General features: G+C 42.8%; 1 protein-coding gene across 2 annotated transcripts in view; it reads right to left on the bottom strand.

Annotated features, from left to right (window-relative positions):
* sox6 (SRY-box transcription factor 6) overlaps positions 1-12,186 on the bottom strand; it is a 136,578-nt gene that overhangs the window by 23,932 nt on the left and 100,460 nt on the right. For both annotated transcript variants that reach the window (XM_080030930.1, XM_080030929.1), the window contains 3 exons: positions 4,831-4,980; positions 2,330-2,507; positions 1,799-1,986 (listed from right to left, as the gene is read on the bottom strand). In XM_080030930.1, coding sequence (XP_079887056.1) covers positions 1,799-1,986; positions 2,330-2,507; positions 4,831-4,980 — 516 coding nt within the window. The remainder of the gene's footprint in view (positions 1-1,798; positions 1,987-2,329; positions 2,508-4,830; positions 4,981-12,186) is intronic.

Genomic DNA, 12,186 nt, shown 5'->3' on the forward strand with positions numbered 1-12,186 from the left:
GTGACGATATCTCACTATGATTTGCACGAGCCACTGAGTCGAGCATGTGCTCGGCTACAGTGTCATTCAGCAAGACAATAAATTATGCTGTAATGAAAACAGAGGCATATTACCTGAGGTGATGCTTTTAATTATTGATATTAGGTCTTTGTAAGAAATGTGCACACATGTACAAGTTTATAGCTTAAATAACAATTCACATTTTCCACCTTTACTTGCTCCTAATTATTATTCTGTGTACTCAATTCTTAAATAGTATTTTCAGTTTATTACCACTTCACATTCACCAACCCTCCCCCACTCTTTCTCTCTCTTTTTGTGTCTCTCACTTTCTTAAAAAAAACATTCTCTCTCCTGAGGTGGCAAACACAGACAAAAGGTAGATTACAGGTGATACGTGATGGACTATTTCAAGCAGAAGATCCCCTTTAGAAAAAAAAGAAGAAAAACAACAAAAAAGGACAGCATTCTCCTCATCTGAGATAATTGGTAGAGGTTTAACAGACCAACATTAAGAGGAAACAAACTAAATCCAAATACTAAGCAGGGAGTGAAAGGGGCGTTAAGCTCTACCTGCTAAGGACAATGTAGGTGTGTGCTGCCTGTTGAAAATGGCTCTCTACTGGCATTGTTCAGTTACTGCTTTCATGTCGAGGCAGATTCTGCTTCTTGGTTGACCACAAGCTCACCTTGGTTTGGAGGTTGGGCCACAGCTGTACAGGCTCATGTGACTGAAAAAAAGGGTGCTTGCTCACTATTGGTGAAGGCTTCACACGCCATGTTGAAACCAAACAAAAGAAAAATACATTAATTGAAGGGGAAAAAAGCTTACAATTATATTTTGTGCAAGATTATGATGTTTTCTTGTTTAAATTTAGTGAGAAATTGTGACTTGGTGCATTTGTGACAGCTGTTTCTCAGAAAAATATGATCACTGATTGATTCATTTTTGTAAATAATTCTTTCTTTGTTTGGCTAAGTGCAGAGGAAGCTCTATGTCTGTCCTCTCTGTGGGCTGCACCAATTTATTTGGCTCACTTTGGTAAGCGCATAGTTGATTGCCACCTGCGTAGACAGTGATCTCTTCCAAACACCAAATTAAAAGGGAAATCAAAATAGATATTCATTGACTTTTTTACATATACATTGACCTAGTTGAGGCTGTTGGTTGAAAGTGTCAGGTGCTGAAATATTAATGAGCATCGCTCCCAGTTCCTGCCTGCTCCTCACAGCCAACTGGCAACATGGCATCAAGCTGAAGAGAGGAGGACAGCTTTTTTCTCTCCTTGATTGACTCATCGATTGAAGATATTTTTAAAGGGGAATCCCTGGGAGTGTGTGCTCCTGGTACAAAGCGGCCCCATCCTATGTCAGGGGACGGAGAGAGGGCTGCGAGTCTGCTTTAATTGGGCAGAGACTTCAGAGTCTTCTTAACCCACACCGGGCACCGCCATGGCCTGTCACTGCCCTTACACCAACATCAACAACACTGAGCGCTCTAAACACGCACACACACAAACATATTCCGTCTAATTTCAGTTAATACACATGTGCACACGGAACCATGCCAGCTCTTATCAATACGACCACCCTGGACATGGATTAAAGAAAAAGGTTAGCCTTAAAAATGACCGCTTTATCCGGACCGCTATGTTCTACTTTTCTTTATTAGTGTTTTTCCTCAACCATTTGCAGGCAGAGCTGAACACACTTGGTGGTCAACTGCTTTTTTTCTCTTGAGAAGACCTGAATCAGGGATTAAAACAGAGACGGACTATATGATTGTAGTTCTTCTGACCTTGTCAAGTCTGCAGTTGTTGAGGCCCATTGAAGTGAGGGCAGCCAGCTTCGCCTCCATTCCCTGCTGGTGATGTTGCAGCTGTTCCCTCTGGATCTGCTCCCTCATTTTCCGAGCCTCCTGGATGGCCTTCATCACTGTGTCCTGGTCGCCGAACAACGCGGTAGAGTTTAGGCTGGACAGGATATCTACAAACACACACATACGCACATAGTGGAGTTTGGCATGTTAGAACACACGGTGCTATAAAAGAAAATCATATTCGCACAAAATACAGACAGTGGCATTTATTTGAATGAGAATGAAGCCACAAAAAAAAAGTAGCAAAACCCTGCAATGTGGTGACCCTGTATGTGAGCGCATACTGTTAATGTTTGTTCGAACAGTCTAGATCTGTGTCTGTGTCTGTGTGAGTGTGTGTGTGTGTGTGTGTGTGTGTGTGTGTGTTATTGGTTACAGTGGTGATACTGTTCCCCCCTCTGTGTGTGTGTGTGGGATGGTTTTTGTGAAGTGTAGGCCCCAAGGTCTTACCCAGAGACGAGCCCCGTCCCAGGCCTGCGAGTGGGCTGGGGATGCCACCCTTGCCGATGAAACTGTTGGGGCTGCCTTTACTGCCGAGGAACAGGTTTTGTGTCGGGGACGTGGGGGATTTGAGCATATCTGTCGTCTTTGGCCGAGCAGACAGGTTGAGCGGCTGTGTTCCCTCCTCCTACGGCAGCAGAGAGAGGAGTGTGAGAAGAGACAGATGTGAATAGCCCTCCCCCCTCCCATTCCATTTTTAAGGGGAAGCTCAGGATTCCCAGACAGCACAGTTTTCCTCTGGTCCTGGTTAATTACAGGATCCCTATCTTGACCCACACCTACTCCCTGCCCTCCCGCTTCCCTCTCTCTTTGCCTTTTTCCTCACTCCTCTCCTCATCCATCCTTCCTCAGGAGCTATGCCACTGCGATCTTCCCTCACAGTTGCCCAGCGCCTTTGTTCACACTAATTAAAGCAGATTCTGTCTCTCCGTACGTCTTCATCTGTTCTCCCTCTCCTCCTCCCTGTGCTCTCTGTCTGCACTCTGGTTCGAAGAATAAATAATGACCAGATAACGGCAGTGCCAATGATCAAAGACAGCTGTTCCATTCATCAGATGTCGTCTTACATTATGTACTTCATTAACTTTTTTTCTAATTTAATTTCTCATTTGTGCATAGGCTACGTGGTTTTATCATATGCTTTCCTGTTGCCCAAAAATATGATGTGTTTATAGAAAAAATTAATAAATACTGTAGTTCGAAGTGTGTTTTTGGTGTTTTTTTCTTGGGTAAAGCCTTTAAAGCAGTTACTGATGTGAGACAAAGAGCACTTTTCTCCTAGGTACAACCTTCAGCAGCTCGTCTGCTAGGACTGTTTTATCTGTACTAACCTGCAGTTAAACAATTGGAGGCAGAGGCCAGTTGTTTTTGAGCTGGCTTTAATGGTTTTAAAGATGGAGCTCTTAAGAAAAGGATAAATGCACACATAACCTAAGCATCCAATATGTAAACTTAACGAGTTCTTATTTACACTCTGCAGATTTGACAATCATTTTGCCAAAATCAAGTTAAAAAGATTTGGAAAAACCCCACTGAATTATTTATTTATTTTCTTTCATGTTGAAATATTAAAATACATATTTTATAGAATATTTATAGAAATTATAATATAAGCAGAATCCTTGCATCAATACATACTTTTGATATTTGAACACCTTAATTATGAAAAAAATCCTAAACAGTCCTGTAAGCTAAGACACCTCAACAGCAATAAGCAGTGGATTGCTTAAATGCAAAACATGCTGAATGACTCTGTTGAATAGAAACAACTCAAACATTCGTATCCCAGAGGAGGAATGTCCCTTTGCACAGTATAAATCGCCCCGCGTATACAGCAGTCTTTCAAATCAGATTAGGGCATACTGTCGTTAACAGCCTTTTTCAAAGCCCAAGTGTCTCCTTGTCCAAACATATGGCTCAAGCATAGACTGCCCCAAGGCCTTGTTATTGCTGTGCCAATAACAGTTTGTCATGCAGCGAAGCTGAAAGCAGACAAACAAAACTGAAGGCGATCTGATTCCATTGGACTGTGGATACAGATGGGGTGATGCCAGTATACGTACATTTGCTTTCCATTTATGTATGACTAATGTCATTAAAAGACCTTTGTTTGTGATATTTGGCAATATTTGTAAAATGTTGACTAGAATTAGTGTTGTATTAATATTGGCCTAAATGACATTCTTTCAAAGTAATAAATAAAGAATTGTAATCATGATATGAAATGACAGTATTGAGTCAGTTTGATGGCAATAGTTCAATGGAAATCCCAGGAGGCAGGAGACCAAAAGGATTGTGAGCGTGTGTGTGAAGTGAAAGCCAGAGTTCCTTCCTACCATTTGAAGACATGATTTATGGTCTTTCCCCATTGTGATATTATTAAGCTGAACAACTACAAATGGACGTATGTTTCTGATTAGGGTCTAAGTGAGTGGGGGTGATGTACATGGCCTTTCCTTGATATGGAGGCATTGTGGAATCATGCCATACAGCAGCAGAAGACATCCTGCATTTGGTTTGTTTACAAGCCTAAAAAAGACGATCAATTCTACTTTTAGCTTCACATTTGTAAAGCGTTGTTGTGATTTTTTTGTCCCATTCCAGTCACACAAAAAAAGAGAAGAAAATAACTTTTCATTGTGAAATAAAAAATTTGAAACCATGTGTTCCACAAATGACTTGCTTGGTGCAGCCATAGTCGTAGCAACCATGTCCACACAGTTCTGGTTGAGAGAGAGAGAGAGAGAGAGAGAGAGAGAGAGAGAGAGAGAGCTTTGTTAAAGACCCACAGATTGATGGCCTGTTAGAGGCACCGGCCGGCTGTAACACTGAAGTGGTGAACAGAGTAGCTGCTATTTTATTCAGAGTATGACGACTAGGCTAGGCTTGGTCAAGTACCACTCAAGGCCTGGGCTGGTGGGTGGTCAGGTTGAAGGAGTAAAGGGCTGTACCTTGACTTGAGTGATGGGGCTGGAGGAACTCTTGTCATTCTTCAAAGAGGAGGGAGAAATGGGCCCACTGGCATTGAGGGACTGGGGGAGTGGAGGCATCTTGGCTCCAGGAGAAACCTGCATGCTGGCAAGCTGGGCGGCATACAGTTGCTGTTGGGAGGTAGAGAAACCCACAAGACGTTAACATCCAAATCCTGCAGACATTCAAAGTTTTATACTATTCCTTTCCCTCTCTCTCTCTCTGCTCCTGTGTCTGCCTTCATCTCCCTCCCTCTCTCTCTCTCTCTCTCTCTCTCTCTCTTTTACGTCTATCCTCTCTTTCCATGAGGCTGGCAGAGAACCTCCATCAAAGGTCTTAACTGTATTTCAAAGGCGGAACCCAGAGAGAGACAGCAGTCTTAAAAACCACACAGAGATGGCTTTCATTCAAAATACTTGGAGCCCCTATTTTCCACTCATCACAGAGTAAAGTTTGCCGACTGGATGCAAGTGTGTTAGCAAAGATCTCTCGTTTCTCTAGATCTACACTGCTCCTTATTGAAGTTTCTGGCCTGCGATTCGTCTTCACATATAGCCATGTGAGACAGTCCCATTCCACAATGTTAGAAACCCAACCTCAGTTGGACTGCCATCACAGAATATGATAAACACAAGCATTATTAAGGCTTAGAAACCTACACAAAGAAACATTGACGTAATCACCGTTATTTTCCTTGGCGTTAAATCAGTAAGATGTCCGACTGTTGGTGACATTACCACACAAGAGGGCGGTTCATATGACTGCCGAAGCACTCAATAACAATTTTGCCTTTAACAGGCTTTGGACTCTGAAAGCTCAATTTACATTTCCAGCACCGGGCTGATTATGTGACATATACTAGAAACGGTGGTTAAAGACGTTGATATGAGGGTTTGGAAATATTCTTATAAAATCCTGTGAGCCACAGACAGGGAATTTTCTGTTGGATCAGATTTTTGACATAGTAATGTATCCTTATCATGGATGAAGTTACAGTCTTTAAAATCAAATTGTGTGCTTATTTTATTTACAATATTTAAACCTGAAACAAAATAATACCAGAGTGATATTATGATGATTTCTGTGCTTGTTTTTCTGTGCCAGGACTTTGAGGTCTCGGCAGTGTGGGAGCTCTGGGCTCTTTCTGCTCAAGCTCAGTATCGACTGGCCACCAGGTAAGTGATGAAATTGCCGTTTGTCTCCTGCTGCAAATGGCAGGGGTCTTTCTAAACAGAGCTACTGTCTGAGAAATAGTGTTACTCCATGTAGCCTTACACCTCCCTTCATCAGACAGATAGCCCCCTTTAACTCCCCCACTGGCCTGCTATCCTCAGGCTGGGTCAACCTTATGGTTTGTCGTGTTATTCAGTTGGATGGTGCTGTCAGGGAGAATCTAACTTCTCTTCCTCCAGCCAATCAGCAAATTCTGTGTCGTTTCCTGAAATCGACTGACCACATACAGATTGCATTTGTGTGGATATGGAAAAGCGACCTGTCCCCACAGGCATCCCCTTCAGGATTGTAAATGCAGACTTCAGCCAAACAAAGCACTTTATGTTCATGCACACATCTCCAGATATAAACACACATATGCTCCTCTAAGAAACGTTATCGCTGCCACATAGGTGGCAGTACAAAAGGCCCATTCTTCCAGGTGACCAGGGGATAACAACAGCACATGGGCAGCGGAAATAACAGACTGATTATGTTCCTAAAATGATAGCACTGCCCCAACCACACTGACAAACAGCCTTTTGTCTCTGACAGAAATGGACACAGGAGTGGACCAAACTCTTTTTTCTTCTCATTCGAGCTACACTTAGTTAATGTCAGTGGTGACTGCACTGTGCATATGTGTGTGGGGGGTTAAGAGAGACAGAACAACAGTGATGGAGAAAAGAGAGAGGGGTGTCTCCTTAGTAGGGAAGCGGAAGCTGAATCTGTTGGACAGATGTTTGCTAACAGGCCTGTCGACAGGCATGTCCCTGATCTTGAGTGAGAGGACTTTTATTGTACCGGAAAAACAGCACAATTAGACTTTGCCTCAAGTTAAACACACTCAGGGTGCCCCCTTTCAGCACTGATTAGCAGGTCCCTGCAATTTGGTGAGAAGCACTGGTTACCCCTTGTAACCACAAACACACTGCCTCTGGGAGCTGAAGAACAATAAATAAAATCAGGAGGGAAGACCGATGAAAGGCGTGTTAGCCCGCCGCACAGTCCAATACCTTAGTTCTTGGTATGTGAGTTGACTGGAGTCTTTTGCTTAAGCATTACAGTGTGTCATAGTGAGAACTATAGAAAATCTAAAACGGATTGACAAATTATTGTTTTACAACCAGCAACATTAGGAAACAGTACAGGAAGTTATCAATATAATGGCATTGTGATGTCAAAAGGCTGAGTGATGATGCATCCTGTCAAGGCTGGTCTCCCTAAGCAGATGACATCTGCCTGCATCCCCTGCTTGACTCTCTCAATTCTAATTATCCCTTCTTCATATCTGCTTGCGAGGTGGGGGAAGCAAAAGGTCTATGCTATTTAGGGTCAAGTTGAAAGTCAGGGCTCCAACTCTTGGGTATTGAAGGAACCAGCGAAATATTGAGTAAAGCTCAGGACCTTCATGCTTTGTTTTTGTCTTTCCCTTCTTCCCTTTGCACACCCAAAACTATTTGAATTGCATTATTTGATCAGGGAAAATATACATCTTTATGTCTATAAACACAGATAATAAAATTAACATAATAGTTCATGGAAAAGCAATGTGGGTGTCAATAGAAATATGACAACATAGAAATGAGTGTATGTGTATGTGGTTTCTCTATTATATCAAAAGCGTACATGACTTTCAGTGTGTATATTTTGCGTCCTTACTGCTTTGACAGAATTTTCCGTATTGCTAAATATGCGCTATTTCTTAATACAGAAATAACACACATAAATGAAGAGAAACACAAACACAAAATGTAAAGTTTTCCTTCTAACCCCTTCTTTCCCCATTTCCCAGTAGAGCGGAGCAGATCTCAGCAAGCATGAATTCAAAGTGAGTGCAGCACGCCCAAGGTCATCCTGTTAGCCTCTGGTAATTAAAAACAAGCCCTCTGGAGGCAGCAGAGGTTAAACGGGGAGGTTCACTTTTCTGCCTGCGACATTAAACTGAGATTACACACTCTGCTGATGATGTTAGACATCTCAGAAGTATGATATGCAATTAAGACGGCAACCCAGCGCTGATACTATAGCTCAGTATACAATATAATCAATTATGTAAAAAAAATTATAATAATTTGCTCATAACATCCATCCAGGCTTTTTTTTTGTATTTCCTTTAGCTTAAACTCTGGAGCATATGCCTTGTAGTATAAAGAGAGAAAAAAACTTTCTGTGGAAAAACAAATGTTGTTTGTTTTTCTTTGAAAAGGGAGAGTCGCTGCATGGCAATATGTGCTGGAAAAAATAGTGGCAGATATTTGTCAGATTTATTGCTGCCAGCAATGACGGTGCACTGCACATTTTCAATTGCAGATTTTAAAAATATATTAAAGAAATAGGGTCAAACAAATTGCCATAAACCTGTTACAATTCCTAATACACATTTATGTCCTCTTCATTTCTACATGGCACATTTTCCATGACTGCCAGACTCTCTTAATCGCACTCTTGTCTCTTTGTGTGCAAGTGTGTTTGTCTGTCAATGTCTCATTCACCTCTGCCTGGCCTAGGCGCTGAGTACTGGGCTGGATATAAGGGCATTAACTGTGCTTCAGTGCTCCACACCATTTAAAAAGCAGCACAGCGCCAGCCCAGTTTGCCACAAGGCTTGTACAGGCTCATTGCCCTGGGCGACCAGGCAGGCTGACCCAGGCTATGCCCAGATGTCAGGAGTGGAGGAAGGCGTCTTGGTGCACTGTGCCGATTCTTTCCAGTATGGCCCAACATCTGTCTCATCTGCTGGCTCTCAACCTGTTCGGCTCTAACCCCTCCCCTTGCATTTCTCTATTTCTCTGTCTTATATCTAAAGTATTTGTATATTGAAGTCCTTCTCTATTAGTTTATCTCTCTGACTGGCACACACACACACACACAAACACAGCCAATCTTCTGCAAGTGTGTGCGTGGATTCTCCGGGCCCAGGGGCCCCGGAGCCAGCCCTCCCATTCAGTGCAGCTCGCTGCATTATCCCCTCTATCTGTCCATCTGCCCCTCTGTTCACCACTGCCTCTATCCAGCTGCTCACCTAGCCGTCCTATTAGCCAGTCCTCAACACATAGCTAGCATTGCTGCACTGCTCTGGGTTACCTTCAAAGACCAAGCTCCTCTGCTCATAAACACAGAAACAGCTGCTCTCTACAGTGTGCCTGTTCTCTCTTCTCTCCCCTCCTCCTCTCTCTATCTCTTTCAAAGTCAAAAGTGCTTCACTTGTTAATGATGGAAGCCATTTCTTCACATCTGTACTACACAGGCATTTCCACCCAAACAAAAGATAATGTGTGGTTTGCTGCTTTCCCAGTTTCTTCCTGTTTGTCCCTGACTGTGTAACACTCTTTCTTATCACTCAAGTCGTCTAAGCCTCTGAGTACTCCTTCAGATCTGTCTGTCTGCTTGAAATCTGGTTTGGGTTGTTGCTGAGCATGTGGGCTGCTTTTTATCATTACAGAGGGAGCATGAGCTGAGGCTGGGCCTAGGTTTATCACTGGGCCTACAGATATGACAAAGCCTGTGCGGCTGATGATATTTGCGGCCTTAAGTCTTGCCTCAAGCAGCTCGACTTCCAGCACTGTAAAGTATAAGGAGGTGGTGGACCTGGGCAATTCAGGGGGAAAAGAGCAAGAGTAACGCTCAGATAGAATGAGAAAAAAGAGAGTAGGAGTGAGAGATAAATACATAAACTAAGATGCTTAAATTGGAAAAGCGACACAGTGAGACAGAGAAAGCAAGACGGGGAAAATTGAGCTTTGACTGAGTGAAAGCAGAGAGTTTCTATTTATTTAGTCCTTCCATTGATAGCACACACAGAGAACCCAGATGTTTGGTTTTATCCTATAATGTATTCTTTAAAATGGCCTAAACCCCAAAGTCTGCTTCCACTGATAGAAAACAGGACTTTCTCGGAGGTCCTCATCCTGTTTAGTGCCTCTGTAAAAAGGACAGGTGATATACAGTATATATAAAGTTCAAATTGGCCTTAAGTGAATTGTTTTTCACTTGGCGACTGATGCGAATGTGTACAAGCAGCAAATTAATTGCTATCCCAAATAGAAAATTCAAATAGAGAAATTTCCCTTCTTGTCTCTACACTCGATTGAATATAGTAGATGTCCGGACAGATCGGGGTACAACCTGAGCACAATTTCCTGTGTTCGGTGAGAGGTGTCACTTGTAATCAGGGAAGGACAGGCAGGGACGGAGCCATTGTTTCCTGCTTGTCCTGGGCTCATCCCCGGCTCTGTGTGGGCACTAATGAAGAGGGGCATGTCGCGCTGGGATAGTTTACCCACCCTCCTCTGCTGTGAGTTGAGGACGAGAGCCAATCTGTCAGGAAAACATTGAGTGAAATTGCCCCGTGGTACAGCAATGCCGGGTGACAGCCACTTGCAGACTGCCAGCCACCAGAGTGATGCTTACCACCCTGTATTGACAAGCAAATTACAGTCTCCAACACTCAAACGCATCCTGGAAGATTAATTTACATCCATCAGCTCTAAGCCTTTGTTACCTTCTTGGGTTTTTTCTTAAAAAGGCAGGGACCAGGGGGGAGGATCCCAGACTGTTATGACAGAGGAGATTGTGAAGAGGCTGCGTGGCCAACATTAAGACTGACGGAGCGGCTAGCCTCTCTGACTGGATGGCTGATCACATTACCTCTGCTGCATTGTGGGAATTAATTCTTCCAATAAGATAATTTTTAAGGTTCATATATTGCACAATCTAAACTGAGTAAATTGGTGAAAATTATACCTTGCCATGCAGTTGACAGGAAGATATATTTTAATTGGTGGGGCAGCCTATTCAGCTATGTGGTGTGTGTGTGTGTGTGTGTGTGTGTGTGTGTGTGTGTGTGTGTGTGTGTGTGTGTGTGTGTGTGTGTGTGTGTGTGTGTGTGTGTGTGTGTGTGTGTGTGTGTGTGTGTGTGTGAGATGAAGAATGGGATTGGAGGTGAAACTAAAAGAGTTTAGGGCAGTTTAAGGGGTTACTCTAGGATTGTGCTTAATGATGCATAAGAATAAACTCAGTAATATATAATATTTTATTTTCAGGGGAGCTTTAAGCTAATTTTGATTTGATTGTGTTTCTACTCAAAATGATTTAAGTTGTTGGATCATTTTAACAATGGACTTATTTCATTTCAAAGTACAGAAGCTGTCTTTTTAACAACCAGTTCCTAAGACTCATCTACAGTTAAAAAAAATGTCTCCTTATTTTATTTCTCCTCTTGTGATTTCTGTTGTTATTACTGAGAGAAAAATAATGGTGTGCTTCTTTTGTACAAATGAGTCCCTTCTTTGTGATAAACGCACACACATGTAGTATACGTACTGGAATATACTTTCCAAAAGTTTAATTTTGAAGAAGGAAGAGGCTGCCGGTGCTGTTATTGCTCGAAAATGAAGGTGACTAACTTAATTCCATGTCTGGATAGATATATTTTAATCATAGCAGGCTCCCAGTGCTTTGTAGAGGAAGTGGTGGCAGTCACATGGTTTGTTGATCTCAGACATGTAGAAAAGGGCATGTTTGACTTGCCTTGCTGTTTTAAGGGGAGTCTCTATGCAGGGTAAATAGCAGCCAACAGGCAGAATATGTGACAGGCAGACAGACTTCAATTAATGGAAAATGCACCTCTTTTTGTTTACTGTGTTCTGTAAAGGTCAGCCAAGTCATGGTCTTGGAGGCACTGCTTTTGCCCATTCCCAGGGTTAGATACATAATCAGAATTAATCACTCTCGACCCATCTACCCTCCTCACCCCAGCCTTTAGATATATGGCTGTCTCGTCTGACCTCATACACCACTATAAATAGAGCCAGCATGCCTGTCTGAACTACCACTCCTTTCCAATGGACCTCTCCATAATGCACAAACTAGGTGACACATATACTCTCCAGAAACATATTCACTTACACAGCCTCCATCTTTTACTCTCACGGACACACGTCTTCGAACATGAGCAGACTCACTTCACACCTTGCGTGCTTCTGATAGCTCGTCTCGTGGCTGCATAATGACGCACGGCTCAGTTCAGAGCCAGCTGCATGCATTGTTAGAACTTGCCAAGGCTCGCTAACACTGACAGTGGCAGCCTCAGAAGGACAAATGCCACATATATCAATGTGCAA

The sequence above is a fragment of the Ammodytes marinus genome (genome assembly GCF_949987685.1).
Source record: "Ammodytes marinus genome assembly, chromosome: 1".
In the NCBI taxonomy this organism is placed as follows: domain Eukaryota; kingdom Metazoa; phylum Chordata; class Actinopteri; order Uranoscopiformes; family Ammodytidae; genus Ammodytes; species Ammodytes marinus.